Source organism: Anabrus simplex, chromosome 5 (genome assembly GCF_040414725.1).
Source record: "Anabrus simplex isolate iqAnaSimp1 chromosome 5, ASM4041472v1, whole genome shotgun sequence".
NCBI classification, from domain to species: domain Eukaryota; kingdom Metazoa; phylum Arthropoda; class Insecta; order Orthoptera; family Tettigoniidae; genus Anabrus; species Anabrus simplex.
The window spans coordinates 133,849,151-133,873,308 of NC_090269.1; the positions used below are offsets into that span (position 1 = coordinate 133,849,151).

The window sequence follows — 24,158 nt, forward strand, 5'->3', positions numbered from 1 at the left end:
AAAACCTGCCCCGGCTCCGCTTTGTCCAGCACAAATCTCACATGGAGTCACCGGGATTTGAACCACGGTATCCAGGGGTGAGAGGCCGACGTGCTGCCGTCTGAACCACGGAGGCAGTTGAAACATTAAATATTGTTTTCAATTTATTTTATTGAGGGAAGTGGAACAAAGCTCTGTTGTTTTTCTACTCAGTCTCCAGTACGTTGAATGCAAGTCCTCCAGCGCTTACAAAGCGCAAGGAACGCTGTAGAAAGAAGTATTTCAGCCACTCGTGCACCGCATTCATTCTTCATGTTCATTCCAACGAAACAATTTTAGGGGCGAAGTCTGGTAAATATGGAGGATGTGATAGACACTAAAAATGCAGGCCTTGGACGACAGAAGTGTTGCAGGGGGCAATACGGGGCCGAGCATTGCTACGTTACTTTTGTGATAAACATTCATCCCTATACTGAATCATCACTCACCGATAAATTTCATTAGTTTTCACTCAGAAACCGAACAACGGACTCCTGTTCTTATTTCGAGCATGTCTGAAGTGAAGGAGTCGTACAGGTACTGTGATGGTGTTTGCTTGACTTTACAGTGCTGCCACATAGAGGGTGTTCATTAAAGCCTTCGTGGTAACAGTAACAGTACTATCAACGGACGGAACCTTGGCGAGACATTCCTTTCTTTTATTTCGTTTAAGTCGCACCGACACATATAGGTCTTACTACAATAGAAGAGGAAAGAGCTAGGAGTCGGAAGAAAATGGCCGTGGCCTTAATTACGGTAGAACCCTAACATTTGCCTGGTGTGAAAATAGGAAACTACAGAAAACCATCACCAGCGCTGCCGACAGTGGGGTTCGAACCAACTATATCCCGAGTACAAATTAACAGCTACGTGACCTAACCGCGCAGCCACTCTCTCGTTACGATATATCCAAATTTCTAAATATTTATTTCTAAGATTTTTCATTGCTTCTCCCCTGTAATTAATAGTATGAAGGTAATACAAAAAATAATTACCCCTTCTGCCTGACGTTTCCCTGTTTACTATTCCTGTACAATGTGGTAGTCGGAGAGGAGGATGTCACTCATATACCTGAGAAATATGGAGAAGAGTCATGTTCAAGCTTCATTCCTATCGTTTTCACCTCCATGCTCTATTTCTACCGGCATATTCAGTTACTATACTCGTATCAGTGGCGTATGCTGGGATCAAGACGTGTGCTACCACTAGACTTAGGTTACCCCTTTTCGATAGTTGGTTTAGTGAACGTGAAGTCTACAGCGTTTAGAGCTGCAGCCAATAGCCAACGAAGAAGCCTGTTGTGTTGTCTAGGATGCTAAACAAGCTACTGCCCTGCCCTCTGAAACTGCCAATACTCAACACCTGATCAGTCGAGATGGTAGCCTAAGGTTTAGCAAATTAAATCAATCACTACTGATCTGTATTTAGGGCAGTCGCCCAGGTGGCAGATTCCCCATCTGTTGTTTTCCTAGCATTTTCTTAAATGAACGCAAAGAAATTGGAAAATTGTTGAACATCTCCCTTGGTAAGTTATTCCAATCCCTAACTCCCCTTCCTATAAACGAATATTTGCCCCAATTTGTCCTCTTGAATTCCAACTTCATCTTCATATTGTGATCTTTCCTACTTTTAAAGACACAACTCAAAATTATTCGTCTACTGATGTCATTCCACGCCTTCTCTCCATTGACAACTCGGAACATACCACTTAGTCGAACAGCTCGTCTTCTTTTTCCCAAGTCTTCCCAGCCCAAACTTTGCAACACATTTTTGTAACGCTACTCGGAAATCGCCCAGAACAAATCGAGCTGCTTTTCTTTGGATTCTTTGGATTCTTGGATCAAGTAATCCTGTTGAGGGTCGCATACACTGGAACCATACTCTAGTTGGGATCTTACCAGAGACTTATATGCCGTCTCCTTTACATCCGTGCTACAACCCCTAAATACCCTCATAACCATGTGCAGAGATCTGTACCCTTTATTAACAATCATATTTATGTGATTACCCCAATTAAGGTCATTTCTGGCTAAATGGCTATATGGATAGAATGTTTGCCTTTGGTCCGATAGCCTCGGTTCAATTTTCAGAATCAACCCCCTCATACTGTTAATACACCTGGCTAGGGGACTGCGTGTTTATGATATCTTCGCTATTCATTTTATCTCATTAGGTCACCACCAAGCCTATATCTACAGATGCCATGCACCATTATTACTGTTATTATTATATTAAATAAACATGTAGAATTTTATAGCGGTCGTACCCATCGTTCACTGGTTAATTAGCTTCCTCGGGAGATCAGTGCTGGTGTACGACCCATGATCACGGGTTCTAGTCCAACCAACAAAAGAGAACACTAAACCTGAAAGAATGCATTTCATTTTAGCAGGTCTACCTATAAAATAAACTATATTATTCCTATAACAGCAGCCCAGCAGTGTCTTCCTACAAGGATGAGGAAGTAAACGGGAGTGAAATACCAGCGCTCTGTTATCTATATAATTAATTCAGAAGTATGAGGTGAGGAAGTGTGCCCCCCCCCCCCCCGGTCCCAGCACCCATCGGACATACGTTAGCAAGCCGCATGGGGTGGGTCAAGGGCAGAGGGACGAGGGTCTGGGCTGCGATATCAGTCTCCGATGCCTAGCTCAGACGTTTTCCCCGACTACTTTCAAGTTTTGTAAATTGAACAATGTGTCAGATGCTTACATTATAATGTGCTTTAGATTTCCATCATTCTGAATTGAGATTTGGTAGCCTTCAGAGTACGCCACTGCTCGTATGTGTTGTAAACATGAAAATTACAACTTTATGCTCATTTGCAAACGTTTCTTCGTTGATAATGGATTAATAAAGGGTTGAAAACGGAATAACAATTGATCAGTTCTTGTTGTGCTCTCTTCTCTACAAGACCTCAACTTAAACCGGACAAACTAAAACTTGTTGCAAATATTTTCATCCCAAACGGACCTCCTGTTTTAGTACCATGTCGAGTTGAATGATGAGTGCAGCTTGAGCGTCTAACTTCGACGTTCTGTTCTCGTTAATAGGTCACGCCACCAATATCGGAACGAGGCGTTCAAAGAACAATCATCTGTATCAAAACTTCACGGAAGAGAAGAAACAACGGTCATACGAAGATATTACTTTTTCCAAAGGAGCTGTAGCGATACAAGTTTTATAACATTACGTATTAATGGTTTTTTTATAATTTGAAGATGGTTTGTTGTCATAAAATATATTTGACATATTATGCTATTTTAAACATCATTAACTTGAACAGAAAACGACAATTTTCAATTGATCCTTTCTATCTTCACTAAGATTATTAAAGAAAATAATAACACTACAAAGAAAATCTTTCCTTAATTATTACTGTATCAGTTGCACGTACAGTACTGGGTTCAAAAACCGATGGGCAAATGTCAACATGTAGGTATTTTATTATTATTATTATTATTATTATTATTATTATTATTATTATTATTATTATCTAACTGCATGGGCCGAGTTGGCCGTGCACTTAGGAAGATGGTGAGTTTGAATCGCATCGTCGGCAGCCCTGAAGATTATTTTTCCGTGGTTTCCTATTTACACGTCAGGTAAATGCTGGGACTGTACTTTACTTAAGGACACGGCTGCTACTTCCCAATCTTAGGCCTTTTCTGAACTCCGTGTGTTAATTTGGGCAGATCTTAATTCTGTGTTCGAATGGGGTGATGTAGAAAGGTCATTAGATTTTGTACTTAAGTACACTGGGAAAGACATATGTGATACAATGCTTTTTGATGAGATTGTTAATGTCAGGGAATATGTCAAAGTTACTAAAGAAAAAGAATGGAATTCGGCTCGTACAGCAACTCATTTCAGGGGGGTGGAAATATTCACTAATTTCGAAGATAGTAATATTGGCTTCAGGAATATAGGTGATATTGTAGAATTTGTGTTAAGCTTGCCTGCTACAAATGATCCTACAGAACGGATATTTTCATTAATAAACAATCTTTGGACAAATGGACAAACGAAAAATTCAGGCTCAAGCCTGAAAATGTAAAACACATGGTAATCACTAGGTGCAACTAGGATTATAACTGCGTAGAGTTTTATGACATAGTGCGTGGAAACTTAAAGTTGTTGAAGACAATTCATTCCAGTGAAAAGTACGACAGCCTGTCACGGTGACTTCACACTGCAACACTCTGTGTTGTAATGTAAACAAATATAATAGCATAATAGGTCAGTAGGTTAATAAAATTTGGTAAATTTTGTTATTGGAATACATTACTTCCTCTTTAGCATCTAAAAATCAGAGTGTTTTTAAGTTTTATCATGCTGTAGTGAGTAATAACGTACGATTCTTTGTATGCTTTTTACGCTTTGTATCGCTTAAAAGGACCGAGAAAAATCGGCGATCAAGTTCGCTGCTAGATTATATTTACGACCAGGTCCCGCTTTTTGTCTCTGAATATCTGATCACCCTACTTACAAGCCATTGAGTGGTAAGGTCAGTGTTTTATATCTGACTGCATGTTACATTATTTAGTAGTAGGTCCTAAATTTGAGATAAAATTTGCCAGTTTTTGAAATTGAATTGGTTACAAGTCCCGGATCACATGCTGCGTAATCTGTCTTTATCGTCCTCAGTAACTGTCTGATTTAATTAATAGAGGGAAACGACATTCGTCTAAAAGTGTACTTTCCAATATTTCTCGTAGTTCTGACGGCTGAAGGAAAAGTGTGGGTATTCAAGCACTTGATTACTTTTCTGACTTGTGACAGGTCTTTCCCGTCTTAAATTAAAATTTCTCTCAGATCTGCACGCTGGTGATTATTAATTCCAAAGAATGCCGCCTAAATCAAATTTTATTTAGACTGTTTAATACTGACTTTTAAAAAGCCTTCGTTAAATTCTTGACATTTTAGCGAGGTGACGTTATAAAATATGGTTTCATGCATTTCACATCTGATATTAATAATTTCACTGTTAGGGAATAATTTGTACGGTAATATCCATTCGTATTAGAAGGAAAGTCATGTTCATGAGATTGTCTTCATGATTATCGTGTGGTAGGTGGTGATTATTCCTGTAAAGGGAGGTACGTCAACACAACCATCCTCTCTTAATGCTAATTATTTTATTAGGGGTTTAAAGTTGCACTAAGACATAAAAGATTTTTGGTGACAGAAGGATTGGGAAGGTAGCGACCGTGGCCTTGATTAAGGTCCCATTTGCCCGGTGTGAAAATAGGAAACCACGGAAAACAATTTTCAGGGCTGCTGGCGGTGGGATTCGAACCTACCATGTCCTGATTACAAGCTCACAGTTACGCAGCCCTAACCAGACGGCCAACTCGCTCGGTCTTAACGCTAAGCAATAGTGAAGGACGAAGAGATGCGATCTTTGGAAAACTGAAGGTATCAGCCTAAGAAAGGAAAGTACCACGTGTGGCGTGGATATAAGAGGCCCCAAAAGATTCTTAAGCCTGAAATCAGGGTTGGAAGTCAAGAAGAAATGACCACAAGAGGACAGACAGGAAAGATTAAAGTAAGAAGCCTGCCAAAAAAGAATGGAAAGATTGCTCTTTCACATTGGGTTGTTACCCACGCTCCTAAGTTAGGAGTTACAGTGTGGTAGGTTTTCTAAGTTTAAGCTCCATTAGTTTAGAAACAAGATGTTCGTTATCAAGAAGCTAACTCCATTAATAGCCATTGTAATCCCTTGAGGAGTTGAGGGAAGTTTAAAACTATATTAGTGGGATAGAGTTACCCTTCGAATTAAAGTTCTCTGTTTTGTCTCTACTACTCGTATTTTAAATGTAATTTTCCATCTTATATGACCTAATTTCATCTTTCAAAATTTTGGAGATAGCACTTGCGTTTAAATGATGTACGAGGGCAGATCAGAAAGTAAGTTACACTTCCCAGTTATGGCCATTTATTACACCACCTATAAAACAGCAACACGACTATAACGAGATACACTGTAACGTCACTTTTCCACATAGTTTCCAAGAAACTCCAAACATTTCTGCGAACGCACAACCAACTTGTCGATGCCGGATGCATAGAAATTTCCTCCAGCGTTCTGCAACCACTCGGAGACAGCGGCCTTCACCTCCTCATCGGTCTGGAAACGTCGACCACCGAGCTCCGTTTTGAGCTTACCGAACAGATGGAAGTCACTGTAGGGTGGATATTGCCAGACCTCCCACTTGAAACGCTGCAGCAGTTCTCTCGTTTGGCGGGCCTAGTGAGGTGTTGCGTTATCGTGCAACAAAATCACACCGGCGCTCAATTTCCCCCGGCGCTTCTCTTTAATCGCTTTACGCAACCGGTGCAACGTTTGACAATACGACGCCGCGTTAATCGTCGTTCCTTTCGGCATGAATTCCACGTGCAGCAAACCCTCCATGTCAAAGAACACTGTCGCCATAACCTTACCGGCTGAAGGTTGAACCTTTGCCTTCTTTCGTTGTGGTGATGAGGGGTGAACCCATTCCATTGATGTTCTCTTCGTTTCGGGGGTGAAGTGGTGGACCCACGTTTCGTCGCCTGTGACGATTCGCCGCAGAAAACCCTTGCCGTCTGCGGCATAGCATTGAAAAAATGCCAGGGAGGATTGGAAACGTTGTCCCTTGTGCTCATCGGTGAGAAAACGTGGGACCCATCTTTGACACAGCTTACGATATCCAAGGTCCTCGTGAACAATGGCGAACACATTGCCATACGACATGTTCAGCTGCGTCGCGATTTCTTGCAGTTTAATGCGCAGGTTCTGTCTAATGATCACATTAACACTGTTGACCTTTGCAAGGGTCCTGGATGTTGCGGGCCTGCCTTCGCGATGGTTGTTCGTGATATCTGTGCGTCCGGCTTCGAATTGCTGACACCACTTTACGATACCTTGCCGGGAAATGGCCCGCTCCTCATACACAGCACTAATTTCACGATTAAAGTCCGTGCAGTTCTTCCTTTTGGCCTATAGGAATCGGATTGTCGCACGCGCCTCATATTTGGAGTGAACGTCCAGTTGACGCGCCATTGCATTTGACCGCTATTCACGCAATACTAGACGAGACACCACAGCGACCTGCCTAACAGAGTCTGTCCCTTTCTCCGCTGTGCCCACGTTTGCGACACACAGCGCGCTGCTGCGGCGCGTTAGTGCAACTAACCTTTTGATCCATCTACGTATTTAGGCTATACACTTTTACAGCAAGCTATACTGAAGCAAATAAAAGCAATATGTGAAATTTAAGACAAATTAATTCAGTCCCTGGTTTCGTACCTCGCGGTAGTTTGTAGCCGTAAACGACGATTTCTTGAAATTGGGATCTGTTGATTTGTAATTGCGTCAGCCGACAGCATCAGCTACCTCTTGGGTTACGGTACACAATCCAACCATCGCCACGTCACTTGTAGGTGTCGTCAAATGCTATTAGATATATTCTTTAGGGCAGAAGGAAGGAGTAGAGGTGCGAAAATACTGGGGTTTTGTACAATTATCTGACACATACAACATTGAACAGTACACTGTATATGACTAGGAGAGTACATGGCGACCATGTTTGTTTACTGGATCTTTCGCGCGCGTGAGTAGCCTGGACACAGCTGATGACTACACTGCCATCTAAATAATAGATTCTTGACTGACTGCCAAATAGTATCTGGATTTTACAGAGTTCTACGCTGAACCAAAGGATGGCACTAGAGTAGGCCTATGGCATCGTGTATTTCCTCGGCTAAGAGACGGCAGACAAGCGGTGGGTGATACAATGTCATGTCGGGCCTCTCCCGACAGAGGAGTGGTAAGGGTTAGTGGGATAGAGCAGTTAGTTCCAGGCCCTCATCTAAGCCAGAAGCCTTCAACTGATTATATTGTGATATTGCAGCACTGCAGCTTCACTGTGCTTCAGCTGCCACGGAGAGAGGTGATAGAGTTATGTGCAATAGCAGAGAAGGCAGAAAATTCGTGCTTCTAATAATAGAACGCCTGTGATTCCTTCAGGAGCAGCAGCCCGTATAGAGCCATCCACCAGCCCCTTGAATTCATAAAGATATGCAACTCATCTAACAGTGATAGCACCTCAAGTCGATATTGTGCTGCTTGCTACTTCCATGTCAGCATTGTAAAAACGAGCCAACCTTGTACAGGAAAAAACGATTATATGCAATCTACGCGCGAAGCTGAAAGGACCGCTCCACAAATACGAGCCAATTAATAGGTAATAAGTAAATTCATGTCCTCATGTCGAGATGGTGCATCAAGTTTCAGGCATATCCCCAGTGGGCATTCGCTTCATATACCCACATACCAGCCCTCCCGCCAATCATTAAAATCTGGCAGTACCAGGAATCGAACCCAGGGCACCGAAGGCGGCAGATAATAGTATTAACCATTACGCTAAGAAGGCGGACAGTGAACAGGTTGTGTGAAGTGATCCGTGCGGTTAGGGGTTCGAACCCCGCTGTCGCCAGGCCTGAAGATGGTTTTACATTTTCACACCAGGCAAATGCTGGGGCTGTGCCGTATTTAAGGCCACTGCCGCTTCCTTCCCGCTATTAGGCATTTCCTATCGCATCGTTGCCGTAAGACCTAACTGTGTCGGTGCGACGTAAAGATTTTTTTAAATGAGCGCTATGAAACAAGAACAAGAGATATGGCATGGAAATTAAATGTCGTGGAGGAAGGGACATTTTAAAATGGGGCCAAGGTCCTACTCAATGTAGATATTTTTGAAGATATTAACAGTTGCATTGTATCTATGTATGACTGGGCGGCTCCTTCGTAACGATAACGCAATGTTTGTATGCTGCCTGAACTCCATTTCTACTTAACAATAACGATATGACACAGCGCGTCTTTATTCTCTCGCGAAAGGGAAACAAACATAACTTACTTGCTATCTTTTACTCGCAAAGTACGCTTATATGTAACTCACCGCTATTAACCTGGTGCTCATTTTAGGTGTAGGCTGACAAACTCAGGGTTAAGTGCACCTTCGGAAGATAAAACACCATTTCCTAAATTTCCTTCTTCCTGACGGAGAATCGAAACTACGTGCTTCCGGGTGAAACGAGCATGCCTTTACCGGCTCATCCAGGCAGCTCTTTTAACCGGAAAAAGTACCTAAAACTCTGCCAGAGGTCGCTCAAAAATAGCTCTTTGGTTCCTTTACCATATTGTAGTCAAAAACGGAACGTCGGAATTGGCCCCCATGCAGCCTAAATGCGTGCGGACGATAGCATATTATTATTATTATTATTATTATTATTATTATTATTATTATTATTATTATTATTATTATTATTATTATTATTATATATTGAATTTCCTACTTGGACATCTATTATGCTATTATAACACGTTGCCAGAAGTTGATTTGGAATAGAAGTTCTGGAAGGAATTTTAGTGGGGTTGTACGTTCCTTATCACAAGAGACCGGATTTCCATGCAAATACATGTTTTTAAATACGCTAGCTACAGTTCTCAAACTTTGCAAATATTAGTTTTATGGCTTAACGATTCCAAATAACCGTTCTTTTCCCTGCATTTAGACGTTTAATATTGCATATATAATGTTAACTTGCATGATCATGCCTTTTATGAATGTTGGTGTGCAGAATTTGGGACCATTTTTCCACGTTGAACAGTATGTCTATTACTGAGAGACGGAGAGAATGTATTCATGGCATCCTCTGTTACAACCAAAGTTAGCACATACGGCAAAGGTCCTATAATCCAATTAACATAGCATTTTCTTATCTGTTGCTTAACCTTTAATTAGTCGCACACGGAGATTTCCTCCAGGCCGATTCAATTTTGCATGGTCTGGAACTTCCCAGTTGAACTGTGGGTCTCCCCATCCCTATACCTTTCTCCTTGTTCATTTGGATTCGTCCTGTGAGCATTTCGGCGCGATCGTGCATCCTGTGTGCGAGTGTGAGATCATTGTTGTGATAAGTGAAATCGCCTGGAACCGGGCGAGTGAGCCGTGCGGTTAGAAGCGCGCAGTTGTGAGCTCGCATCCGGGAGATAGTGGGTTCGAATCCCACTGTCGGCAGCCCTGAAGATGTTTTTCCGTGGTTTCCCATTTTCACACCAGGCAAATGCTGGAGCTGTACCTTGATTAAGGCCACGGTCGCTTCCTTCCCATTCCTAGGCCTTTCCCGTCCCATCGTCGCCAGAAGACCTATCTGTGTCGGTGCGACGTAAAGCAAGAAAGCAAAAAAAATCGCCTGGACGTTTCCTCCGTGTGCGATTATTTTAGTGCATAATTTTTGATTGTGGAGGTCGATGACCTTATTGTTTTGTTCTTCTAAACTTATTTTATAAAAATATTATTTCATATGATGTGATCGTCGTAGGTAATTGCGAGTCTCACGAGTTTAATATCATAAGATCATTCGACACATTAAGGTCTACAGTATTCTGCTTTTAGATCAAACAAACTGTGTAAAAATAATCTACAAGTACTTAAAAGTGGTTCTTTTAATTATACTAAAGAATACTGCAAACGAACATGCCAAAACAACATCTCAAAGGACGAAAATGACGCGCATTTTTAACCCCGGATTTTACCTCCGTGCGCGACTAGTAACGTAATAATTTTTGCGCGACTAGACAAGGGTTAAGTAAATATTGACATAAGCCGGAAGTCCCCACGTCGATCTCTGTAATTCTTAGGAATAATGTGTCCCAGTCATAAATTGCTATAAATTAAACCCTAACTTGTGCATTACTCATTCACGGCTCATTTTTTCTTCTATGTTAGACGAGTAAAACAAAACTGTACCGCACTTCTGTGACACCCCAATAATGAGAAAGCGATTTAGAAACCTTGGTTTTGTGCTGAACACTCTTTCGTTGTTATCCTGCAATTTTCTACTCGGAACTCTCACTCATCACACGTTTTTGTTATCGCAGCTTCAATCTTTAGAAGTTATTGAAGACATCATCGTCTGCAATCAACAGCTAGAGAAAGGTTGAACAATGTGATCCGTTCAAATCCTGACTTTGAATTCGTCAAGATCATAAAAGGCGTATTGTGGTGAAAATGCAAAGTCGTAAAGTTTGACCTCACTTTGTCCCAAATGTCTTGATTTAAGTATGCACCTGTCACTTCTTGTGGCGTAGAAAGGATATTTTCTATGCTTAAGAATGTGCTGACACACAAACGGATGAACTTAAATCAAGACAGTTTGGAGAAATTACGGTAGTTGTTGTACAGTGTTTCGAAAGGAACTGAATTTGTATAATGCATATTTTCCAGTTTATTGTGAATATTTTGAGATTTGATAGCGCATGGAAATCCGGGCTCTACTTATCACCATTCCTGTTTAATCTATACATTTAATCTGCCATTATAATGTTTAAGTCGCAAACACCTGGAATAAAACTAAATGGAGCAACTATGCGTTGTATAAGATTTGCTCATGATAGTGTACTTTCGGCAGACAGCAAAAAGAATATGCAGATTATGCTGAATAAACTAACAAGAATCTTTAAGAAATGTAAACTGAATATGACTGTGAAAGAAACTAATGTTATGGTTGTAGGTAAATGTAAATAAAAGGCAACAATGCATCTCAAAGTTGTAAAATAAAAATAAAAAATACAGCTCAAGTTCGTAAGTTCTGCTACTTCGGGTCTGTTATAACGGATGGCAACAGATGTACTGCAGAAGTAAAAACGGTAGCATTAAGTAAAAAGGCCTTTCAAGACAGGAAACAGCTCACAGTGAATAAATCACTGAGCGCTGAACAAAAGATAACGTTGATTAAGGAATTGATGTGGACTATGCTACTCTACGGCTGTGAAAGCTGGACTCTCTTGAAGGAGGCTGCAGGAGGTAGAAATGTGGCTGTGGAGGAGGATAACGAGAATGAGCTGGAAAACGAACAAACTGGAATGTCGTATGGCAGGACGGGTTCGGCTCGCCAGTTGCAGGTCTTTCTATTTGACACCCGTAGGCGACTAGCGCGTCGTGATGAGAATGAAATGATGATGAAGACAACACATACACCCAGCCCCCGTGCCATTGGAATTAACCAATTAAGGTTAAAATCCCCGACCCTGCCAGGAATCGAACCCGGGACCCTCTGAACCGAAGGCCAGTACGCTGACCGTTCAGCCAACGAGTCGGTCAGGTAAACCAATGATGAAGTGCTTAAAGAAATAAACACTCGAAGGCGTCTTCTGGCAACGGTAAAGAAGAGAAAATCATCGGTATTTGGCTATATTCTCCGGCACTACAACTTTCTGCAGAATATATTTACTGGGTAAAAAAGGGCAAAGGGAAACCATGCAGGAAGTAGTGGAGATCATGTGGTGCCAAGGTTATGCATATATGAAACGAACTGCAGAGAGAAGAGATCAATGACTGCAGCGACAAGGCATACCCATTACGAAATGATGATGATGATGATAATGATTTACATTTCAGCATAAAATATGACTCACCAGATTATCACAGACGCGACCACAAGGCACTCCTCCAAGTCCAGAAACACAGAGGTCAGAGCACATTCGAGTTATCATGTGTTTTGTTGGCACTGAAGAAACTGAGGTGGTGTTCTTCTCCTTCTTAGGCTGAGGGTCGCTGGGAATGGTAGCGCCCGATACCAGCAGAACGAGGCTCAACAGGCACACTGTCTTGACAATCATCATCTTCTCCCTGAAACCACACCAACACGAGAATAAGCTGATAAGCTTTCAGCTTCATAAAACATACCGGTCCGATTTCAACAGACCAGGAATGAATCAAAGGAGTGACGAAATATGTACGAAACCTCAATAAGATGCGAACATTCAACACAAAGTGTGTATCTACAACAAACTCGAGTTCAAAAATTCTCGGTCAGAACAGGAGAAGAAATTATAAAATAATAATATTCTTATCAAAAATAAGTTTCCTAGAAGGAAACCATAATTTAATTTCATCGATTCCAAATGTTAAAAAAATTAAGACCTTAGGCTTTTTCAATCGTGAAATAATTTTCTTCCTCTTCATCGTCTCCTTCCAGGCTTTTTCCCAACTAGTTCGGGTCGGCACTATATATACATTAAGCACAGTTTTACGGTCGGATGGATTTTTAATAACGATATTGGTTTTCTGTCCCAATAAGTATTTTTACGATGTTCGAAGACGTTGAGGTAAGGGAATATTCTGATGTATGTAAGCACTCTCAAACACCACCGGACCGAGCCAGGATCGAACTGCCAACTTCAGCTCAGAAACAACAAATATATTGGTAAATGATCCGCCTAGTCAATACTATATATTGATTTTTATTTACCTTCACCTCAACATTACGTCTAGTACATGTTTCGAGAATAGTTATACATTCTCTTCTTCAGCTAGTGAATTAGGTCTTATGGTATACTGGAATTTTAATTCACTAACTGAAGAAGAGAATGTATATATATTCTCGAAATAATACGGATCCAATACCGACCACTATGGTCAAGGTTATTAATAGTTCAGCTCAGAAACTCAGCGCATTAACCGTCTCAACCATTCAGTCCGGCCGGAATGCTTTGCCTGCCACCAATGATATGTGAAGGAATGCCTTCACCATTGCGTGTTTCTGTGGTACTCGGCAGCGTGATGTGACCCAGTCCCTGAGGCAGAGAAATTAACTTGGCCTTGCTAAAATCCCTCCCTCGAGCGTGAATCGAACCTGTGGCCCTCTGGAACATAGACCACCACTTTGACCATAGTGACCATAGAAAGAAGGTTCTGATTAATAATAATAATAATAATAATAATAATAATAACAATAATTATTAATAATAATAATAACAACTAAGAGCCTTAGAGGGAGAGAAAGAACAATTCAGGGTTGGGGCACAGAATAAAGGGGTGAACTTCAATTGCCTTGCCTTTGCAAATGATCTGGCTATCTTTGCGTATAGTGTCGAATCAGCAAGTAGAAGAATCAGTATTCTTTGTGAAACTGCTATGAAGATAGGCTTGCAATCTCTTTTGAAAAAAACAAAATTTATGACAAACATCAATCAGCTAAAACAACATGAACACAACAGGAGGGAAGGTAGAAAAAGTCAAGAGCTTCAAATATCCTGGAGAGATAATCCTGTATAATGGCTTAGAACAGGAGGCAATCAAGACAAGAATCAGGAAAAAGGAATTCGCGTACCTGTTGAAGAAAGATGTGTACAACAAGAAATCATTCAGTCTGAGAACAAAACTAAGGCACTATAACACAGTGATCACACCAGAAGGACTATACACTGCTGAGACCTTGGACTTAAGAAGCAAAGGATTGCTGGGACAACTGGAGAAGAAAGAAAGGAAGATCCTAAAGAAGATTCCAGGACCTATATATATTGGTGGACAAAGAAGATTGAGACCTAGAACATAGTTATATAAAGGGAGTGAGGGAATTATAGAGCCGATGAAGAAGAGACTAATACTATGTTATGGACATCTCCTACGTATGAATCAAGAAAGGCTGACTCGAAAACTCGTTACACATTTCGAAGGGGAAAAAATTGTTCCCAGGTGGTTTATGGAGATACATGCTGATATGGAGAGAATGGGCATTAGTCATGAAGGCATCCAACATAGGAACCACTTTCTACAATTAGTTTCAGAGTTCAAAGGCTTCGAAGAAGGAGGAGAAGAGAAATCTTCAAAAGTGATTTTTTTCAGAAGAAAGAAGGAAGCAGATAAGCCAACGAATGAAGCTGTAATGGCAGAAGATCAAAACCAGAGGAGGGAAAAGATGATGAACGGTGCCGTAGTTGCTACTCCGTGGTCCATAGTCGCCAAAACAATCGAACACAATAATAATAATAATAATAATAATAATAATAATAATAATAATAATAATAATAATAATAATAATAATTTGTAATGCTATGGTTGCTAAGAGAAGCCGGGGTATGGGAACTTTATCCCACAGAAGCTATTTAGTAAGTTGGAAACGAAAGCCAAGGAGGAGTCGAATTTGAATGCCATGAGCAGGGATCAAACTTGGTTGGAAAAGAAGGAAATAGGCCTGCTAATAAAATTTATCCTGTTGACGTCATGGCTGGTGAAACAGATAACGTCGTATTTCGTCTTCCCCCATACAACTGTCACCTGAACGCCATTGAATTGGCATGGGCACAAATAGAACGCGAATTCAAACGACGCAATATTACGGGAGACATGCCAGCAGTTAAATGACGACGATTGACCATTGGGGCATTCCATTTAGTATCTGCCGCAGATTGGGAGGGGTACTGCAGAAAGGTGAAAGAACTGGAAGGGAATACGGGAGGTACGATGGTGCTATGGAAATAGCCATGGACGAGGTTGTATAGTACTACAGATAGCAGTGACGATTGTGAAAGTATATTGTGGAAGTGGTATTTCAAAGAATTCAAGTATAGCTTGCGCTGTTGCGACGTAAAGATGGCAGCGCCAAGCAAGAACAGCGTTCCGTAATGCGGTATTTTTTGCGGTCTGAGGGTGTACCAGGAGCAGATATTCACAGAAGACTTTCGGCACAATACGGGGACAATGTTTTTTGTTGCTATTTGCTTTACGTCGCACCGACACACATAGGTCTTACGGCGACGATGGAATAGGAAAGGAAGGAAGCGGCCGTGGCCTTAATTAAGGTACAGCCTGCTGTGAAAATGGGAAACCACGGAAAACCATCTTCAGGGCTGCCGACAGTGGGATTCGAACCCACTATCTCCCGGATGCGAGTTCACAGCTGCGCGCTCCTAACTCGCCCGGTGGGACAACGTTTTGCCACAACGAAGTGTTTACTAGTGGACTGAACAGTTCAAAAGGGGTCACACGAGCGTGAAGGTTGAGGAAAGATCCGGGCGTCCATCTGCAGCCGTAACTTATGCCAGTATTGAATAAGTGCACGATGTGATCCTGAATAACAGACGACAGACTGTTCTATGAATTTACACTACTGGTACACCCTCGCATCACGTAAAACGGATTACGAAATGCTGTTCATTCTTGGTGCGGCCATCTTTACGTCGCAACAGCGCAAGCTGTACTGATCTGATAACACTTAAACCTACCACAGACGTCGACTACGGTGTCATCTAGCGGCTCGTGAGCACACAACGCCACTGAACCAAACTATAGACAATTAGAGCAAAATTGCAGACACTTATTGACCTGCTCTCGTACTATGTAGAATTATAGGAAATGAATTCTGACATGGATATAAAACGTTTCTCGGCCCATGTCCCTATGCCATATTTTTCTTACCATCGTGTGAGGAATGTGCCTGAAAGTTTGTCCATACCTAACTTATTGTTACACCAGTCGGGTTGAGCGGCTTAAACGGTCAAGGCGCCGCCTTTCTGATTGCAAGTTGGCAGGTTCGAACCTGGCTCAGTTCGGCGGTATTTGAAGGTGCTGAAATACAGCCCGCCTCAGCAGATATTTCGGCACCAAAAATCTCCCGTGGGACAAAATTCTGGCACATCGGCCTCTTTGAAAATCGTAAACGGTGAACATGGGACGTAAAACGAATAACATTATTATTTTTGCATTGCATATGCCCACTGGAATATCATCATCATCATCATCATCATCTGTTTACCCTCCAGGTTCGGTTTCTCCCTCAGACTCAGCGAGGGATCCCACCTCTACCGCCTCAAGGGCAGTGCCCTGGAGCTTCAGACTCTTGTTTCGGGGATACAACTGGGGAGAATGACCAGTACCTCGCCCAGGCAGCCTCACCTGCTATGCTGAACAGGGGCCTTGTGGAGGGATGGGAAGATTGGAAGGGATAGGCAAGGAAGAGGGAAGGAAGCGGCCGTGGCCTTAAGTTAGGTACCATCCCGGCATTCGCCTGGAGGAGAAGTGGGAAACCACACGGAAAACCACTTCCAGGATGGCTGAGGTGAGAATCGAACCCACCTCTACTCAGTTGATCTCCCGAGGCTGAGTGGATCCCGTTCCAGCCCTCGTACCACTTTTCAAATTTCGTGGCAGAGCCGGGAATCGAACCCGGGCCTCCGGGGGTGGCAGCTAATCACGCTAACCACTACACCACAGAGGCAGACACTGGAATATCAAGTTCCATTAAAATGAAAGAGTTATATTCGGACAAGTCAACGTAACTTTAATTCTAGCGTTAGTTTTACTTAACATAAAAGTCGTGGTACTTCTTTTGTCAATCCTAAGTCAGTAGCCTACCTTAAGAAAAAACGGACTGAAAAAAAGAGAACGAAAGATTACAGATGCACTGTTACTATTACTGGAGACCTGCACTGATAAATCCGCGGATAACCGCGAAATTAGTGTCCTGGTGGACAGAAACTGTATTGCACTCCGGATAATTTTGCTGATAATTTCTAAATAATGAAGTTCATTGATTTTCACTCAGGTATACTCTTGTTTTTACTTGTGGTTGGGTGACCTATGGCAAAGGTATGGGGGAATGGTGACATATAAGGAGCCGTGAGACCACAAAGCCGTAATTCTGACCTAAGCCTTATTGGCTCCTTCCCGCAATTAATGGAAAGACGGAGCAAAATTCAATACGTCGGGTTTTTTTAATTTCGTGTGGCTATTTCTAGCCGAGTGCAGCCCTTGTAAGGCAGACCCTCCGATGAGGGTGGGCGGCATCTGCCATTTGTAGGTAACTGCGTGTTATTGTGGTGGAGGATAGTGTTATGTGTGGTGTGTGAGTTGCAGGGATGTTGGAGACAGCACAAACACCCAGCCCCCGAGCCATTGGAATTAACCAATTAAGGTTAAAATCCCCGACCCGGCCGGGAATCGAACCCGGGACCCTCTGAACCGAAGGCCAGAACGCTGACCATTCAGCCAACGAGTCGGACAATACGTCGGTAGTGGTCGCAAGAGAAAAATCCCTCATAAACCTGTGATTGTAGGGGTTCCGGTGCCAGGTGTCGGAGCTATTGTATTGTGTAAACAATACCTTGGATGTTATATGCTGTAGTTAAATATTCACTATATCTGCGGATAACCATTTTCCGGATGCGGATGCGGGTCGAAGAAATGCGGATGCAGAGCAGATGAGGATATTAATTTGTATATCCGCGCAGGGCTCTAACTATTACCACCTTTGACTTGAACACATGTTTAGCTCGAAATCGCAACATCCTCCCACCTTAAGGTGTGGGGAAAAATACTCTAATTGTTCCAGTAGTTGCATATGGTCTAGAACTCACATGAGACATTTAACTCAAGAGTGACACGCAGGAGCTAAAACAAGTAAAGCCCACCTATTTGAAAACTGAGCTATGTATATCAAAATATTCGCCATCAAGGTTGATAAATGAGATGGCAAGAGAGCCCGTTTTCATGTAAAATTTGAGATACGGTTCCAGATGTTGCATTCATTTACAACCCGAAGCAACGCACAGCTGCAGAAGACACGGGGAAAGAAAAAGAAATATCTTTATATTCCTACGCCACCGAGTCTATGACATCCAATGAATGGAAATGCACGAACTACGAGCAAAGACACACAGTTACACGTTCGATTTCTTGGCTTTCACTATAACGTATGCACAAACAAGAAATTTCACGAGCCGACGCCAGACTGCAAATGTGAGTGGTGTGAGAAACCATGCGATAGATATGATTCCCTAGCGTGTGAAAAGTTGGTATTCAAGAGGACAAATTGGGGCAAATATTCATTTGTGGGAAGGGAAGTTAGGGATTGGAATAACTTACCAAGAGAGATGTTCAATAAATTTCCAATTTCCATGCAATAATTTAAGAAAAGGCTACGAAAACAACAGATAGGGAGACTGCCCTAAATGCAGATCAGTAGTGACTGATTGAATGGCGTGAATAGTATCAATCACATATGAAATGTTTTTCCTTTCTTTCTTTCTTTTTTTAATCTGTTTACCCTGCAGGGTTGGTTTTTCCCTCAGACTCAGTGAGCGATCCCACCTCTACTGTCTCAAGGACAGTGTCCTGGAGAGTGAGACTGTGTGTCGGGTGGATACAACTTGGGGGAAGGACCAGTACCTCGCCCAGGCTTCCTCACCTGCTATGGTGAACAGCGGCATTGTAAGGGGATGGGAAGGATAGACAAGGAAGAGGGAAGGAGGCGGCCGTGGCCTTAAGTTAGGTACCATCCCGGCATTCGCCTGGAGGATAAGTGGGAAACCACGGAAAAACCACTTCGAGGATGGCTGAGGTAGGAATGCAACCCTCCTTTACTCAGTTGAGCTCCCGAGGCTGAATGGAGACCGTCCCAGCCCTCTCACCATTTTTTTAAATTTCGTGGCAGAACCGGGAATCGAACCCGGACCTCTCGAGGTGGCAGCTAATTACACTAACCACTACACCGCAGAGGCGGACATGACATGTTTTTAAGGTATTTATTTAAGTTTGATGGTTTATCATTATAATAGACATTGGCTGCAACGAGGATTATTGTTAGTCTCTCATTTTAAAGAATAGTGGGCAAGAATGCTATTATCGGCCGAAGTAAGGGGAAGGACCTGGGAAAATTAAAGACTCCTTAAGGGGTGGCCAAAGGTGGCATAACTCGGAATCAGCTGTGATGGCGTGATTATCACAGACGTCTCCCTGGTTTTGAATCCCTGGGGAAGCCTATGAAGTAGATTTTTACGTAAAAACCTTAAGCACTTATTTTCCTTTTTTAATTAAGATCGAAGTAAATATTTCATAATCATTCACCTTGTTTGTCATAGTATATCTTTCTATTAAATCTTCAACGCAATGCTTGTTGGATCCTCAAATTGAAACACCAAAGTTTGTGGAGTTATAAGGAAACCAGAAGAGCTGATGGTGGCACCACAAAGATGCGTGCAAGTAATTAATGATGATAAGTGACGTAGTTTCTCACCTCACTGGGCAAGAATCAAAGGAATGTGTTTACAAACATTTCGAGCGTAATTAAACTTGGAACTGGTAATTTTATAGACCCTAAAACGGCTTATTTCAAAATGAATGCCTACGTTTTCCTATTTTAAGTTAAAATTACCTACTTTGTACAATAAAATGCAAAATTCACAGCTTTAAAAAAGGATCGCTGTCTTCTTCGAAGCATTTGAAATGCCTGCAAAAATCAGTATTGTCCTCGAATGGCAACACTGTGGACGTTGTACAGTGGAATGTGTATCTTGTTTCACGTTGGTAACGTGTATGGGATCACCGATGTTGTTCAAACGTTAGGAGGTTGATTTGCGTCAAAAATAAGTTTCCTGCCATTGGCCCTTCTTTGACGATTAAATGACCCTTCACATTTAACAGCCTCTGTACACAATGCCAATCTGTACGCGAGTATCTGTAGCACCGGTGGTCAAATGTTCAGCCTCCCTGACATCCACGCGTAGTTAATTGCAAAATTCCAGTTCAACATCTGCCGAAAGTGAAGATTGAAGATTGGCAGGTAAGTGACATGCTTATTCTCTAGACAATTTCACAAAAGGTTTTAGTAATTTATTGCGAAGCCAACTACGGCGTGTACATTTGAAACAATTCATTGCTTTTTCGATTATCCATTCGAATAAATGAGGCAATCGATTAGTGAATATGTTTTCTATTCGATCATTTTTCGGGTTTTTATTATCCATCCCATTCTCTATTAGAATCAATGAGGTAATCGAATAGTGAATATTTACATTCGATTATTTTTTCGATTATTCATTCAGAACTGCATTCGAATGAATGAGACAATAGAATAGTGAATACGTTCGAAGTAATAGAATAAAAGATTATGTTATGAAGACAATTAATTCACTCATTTAGTTTCAACAATTGGAGATAGGTTTGGAACAAGGCGTATTTCTATTTTTCATTAAACCGAAAAATTGATACAACTGTTATTATATGCGATACAACTGAATGATATTTGAAACTCATTCGATTATCTTATTCGATTATTTAAACAATCGAAGGGAGGTTATTCGAATATTAAAAGTATTCGATTATCCCATCACGATATACATGTCATTTTAAGTACCTTTGAGGAAGTTTATTTTTTAGATAAACACAGTCTGGACTCTCAAGTACTTTTTCCTGTAGTCTGCAACTCTAGCTGGGTGTCTCACCTAAGGGAGATCTCCGGTGTTTCGGAAGATAAATTTGGTTTTTGTGATGTGCAGGTTCGTCAAGTACATCATTCGACATCCAGCGTCAATGGAAAAGGACGCTTAGGTTCTCACAGCAAGCAAAATGGTTATCAAAGTGTAATTTTATGTACCCAATCGATAGAGCAGCCTCAAGTTAGTTTGTTATGGCATTCCGTTCAAGGGTATTTATTGACAGTGACAGCACAACAAGAGGAATAGTTAGTGTTTTCAGTAGCGTCTGAGTGACGCTGCTGAATGACAGTAGTGTGAAGACAGCACGGCACGCCGCGAAGCTGTGCGACCAGGGAAGCTGTACTGTCACCCGGAACAAGTGGTAGCAGAGCGTGGTAGAATAGGATTGGACAAACCCCCTTTTGACAGCTTCTCTGCCTCTGTGGATCCGTGGTAGAGTGTCGGCCTCCGTATCCCAAGATAGCGGGTTCAAACCCGGCAGAGGTAGTCGGATTTTTGAAGGGCGGAAAAAAGTCCATTCGACACTCCATGTCGTACGATATCGGAATGTGAAACATCTCTGGTGACACATTAAATCTCAGCCATATACGTCCAAGAGAGTTTCGGTTTACTCGTTCTGCCATCAAGTGGGCCTAGGGTAAAACGGAACATCGAAATTGACGAGCAGACAGCCAGATGGCGTGAAAACGAAATGTCTGCACACGGTAGCTGAGGCCATACGATTATTATTTATTGACAGCTTTTCTTAAAATTTGAAAATGAACTCTAGATTTTTTCTGTTTTGTGATTTTTCCAATAAATCGTCGCAAAAGGTCATGTCTCACAATGCTTTTCGTATCCATTATTTGCCTTAAAACTGATCACGCCTCCGAGCCACATATTGATATGCAGTCCATCAGAACAATATTCGTTGTGTTCATTTTCCTATCTGTATGTGTAAAGGAAAAGGAACCTTACCGTACCACACTGTAGGGATGTATGTTTGCATGACTTATTTAAGCACCCCTACAGTATAATGTCCTTAAGGTTCATTCTCCTTTACACATTAGCATACGATAATGAATACAAAGAAAATTGTTCTGATGGACGGCACGTCCATATGTGGCTGGGAGTCGTGACCTCTCTTAAGGAAAAAAGTGGATGGGAAGAACATTGTGAGATATGACCTGTTGCCCGAACATCTTGAACATAATATCGTACTAGACTAATTTCAAGCTGCTCTATGGATTGGGCACGTAACATTACCCTTTTAACTTTTCAGCCAGCGAGAAACTAAACGACGTTTTCCGTTCAAATGAATGCCGCGTTGATGCACCTGATATATTTTAAATTTGATTTACGTCACACCGACACATATAGGTCTTATGGAGACGATGGGACAGGAAGGCCTAGCAGTGGGAGGTAAGCGGCCATGGCCTTAATTACCGTACAGCCTGGTAATGAAATGAAATGGCGTATGGCTTTTAGTGCCGGGAGCGTCGGAGGACAAGTTCGGCTCGCCAGGTGCAGGTCTTTCTATTTGACGCCAGTAGGCGACCTGCACGTCGTGATGAGAATGAAATGGTGATGAAGACGATACATACACCCATCTCTCGTGTCAGCGCAATTAACCAGTTATGTCTAAAATTCCCTACCTTGCCGGGAATCCAACCTGGGATCCCTGTGACCGAAGGCGAGCACGCTAACCATTTAGCCACGGAACCGGATATTTGCCTGGTGTGAAGATGGGGAACCACGAAAAACCATATTCAGGGCTGCCGACGGTGGGGTTCGAACCCACTATCTCACTAATCAAAGCTCACAGCAGCGCGACCCTAACCGCACAGCCAACTCACCCGGTTGATGTACCTGATGAGCGGTCTTTATTTGGGTTGACTCTACCTATACATTACAAAAACAAAATGAAAATGTCTTCCAAAGCACGAGAGAAAAGACACCTGACAAATCTTTGAGATACCCGGTATATAGGTATAATGTTGGTTTGCCTTTGCCAGTAAATTTGTTCATTTATAAACGTACTAATATTTCTATAGTTTTTTCATGTCCTTCATGATTTTCATAATTCCTTATTTCAGAAACCTCACAGCTGTCCTCGTAAAATGCATTCTATTATGACTAGAGCCCAGATTTTAGGCTTTAACTAATTCTTTTCTTTCGTCTTACTCTGTCGTTACAATGGAGTTCTCACTACATGCCGTACTCGCTATACTGGACTTCTACTGTATGCGTTGTAATGAGAAAATGGCAACATAATTTTGAGTATTATGCCTATAAAATTCTAAAATGAGAATTTTATTCAAGTCTTGTAATTTTAGGGCCTATTTTATAAGTACACAGACTTAGTAAACATGCAGCAGGACATACTCACTCTCTTATACTGGTACCAGTGTAACAAATTGACGATCCATCTCAGAAAACTAAATACATAATTATTTTGAAACAGAAAATACTTCAGTCAAATAGTGATAAATTACTCATAAAAGATACGGACATAGAAAAAGTATATAAAGTGTAATATCGTGGATTAATTATTGATGAGAACATGATCTGGAAGGATCATGTTGAATACATAACTAAGAAAACCGCCCCAGTTGCTGGGTTGCTAAAAGGACTTAGGTATTTAATCCCTAAACACCTCCTCCTACAAATTTATTATTCACTAGCGAATGTACCCGTGCTTCGCTACGGTATTCTACATTGTATTCGAATATCGAAGTAAATAGTGTACATGCAGTAAATAAGATTGTTTTAAAATTGCATGTCTCTTAGCGTTATCCGAGAAAGAGCATGGGGAGGTCCCCGTACGTTGTTTCCAATGTAAAGTGTTTGTTACGGATTTGTGATATAACGGAAGGCTCACTTGCCTACTGCCATTCGCAATCGAGTTGGGAAGTTTACATTATAATTGCAGGCCACATTGCCTACTACGCGAACAGAATCGATTTGGGGAGTTTTCGTTAAAATGGCAGCCCCCTTTCCTACTTCCAGACAGATTACAGTTGAGGAGTTTTTATTATAATGGCAGGCAATTACCGTACTATCACTCGAAATTGAGTTGTGCAGTTATCATTATACTGCCAGGCCCATTTTCCTA

At 41.7% G+C, this 24,158-nt stretch overlaps 1 protein-coding gene across 1 annotated transcript in view; it reads right to left on the reverse strand.

Moving 5' to 3' along the window:
• Nucleotides 1–24,158, reverse strand: part of LOC136874688 (uncharacterized) — a 76,271-nt gene that overhangs the window by 4,629 nt on the left and 47,484 nt on the right. The window contains exon 2 of the mRNA XM_067148327.2: nucleotides 12,485–12,698. Coding sequence (XP_067004428.2) covers nucleotides 12,485–12,698 — 214 coding nt within the window. The remainder of the gene's footprint in view (nucleotides 1–12,484; nucleotides 12,699–24,158) is intronic.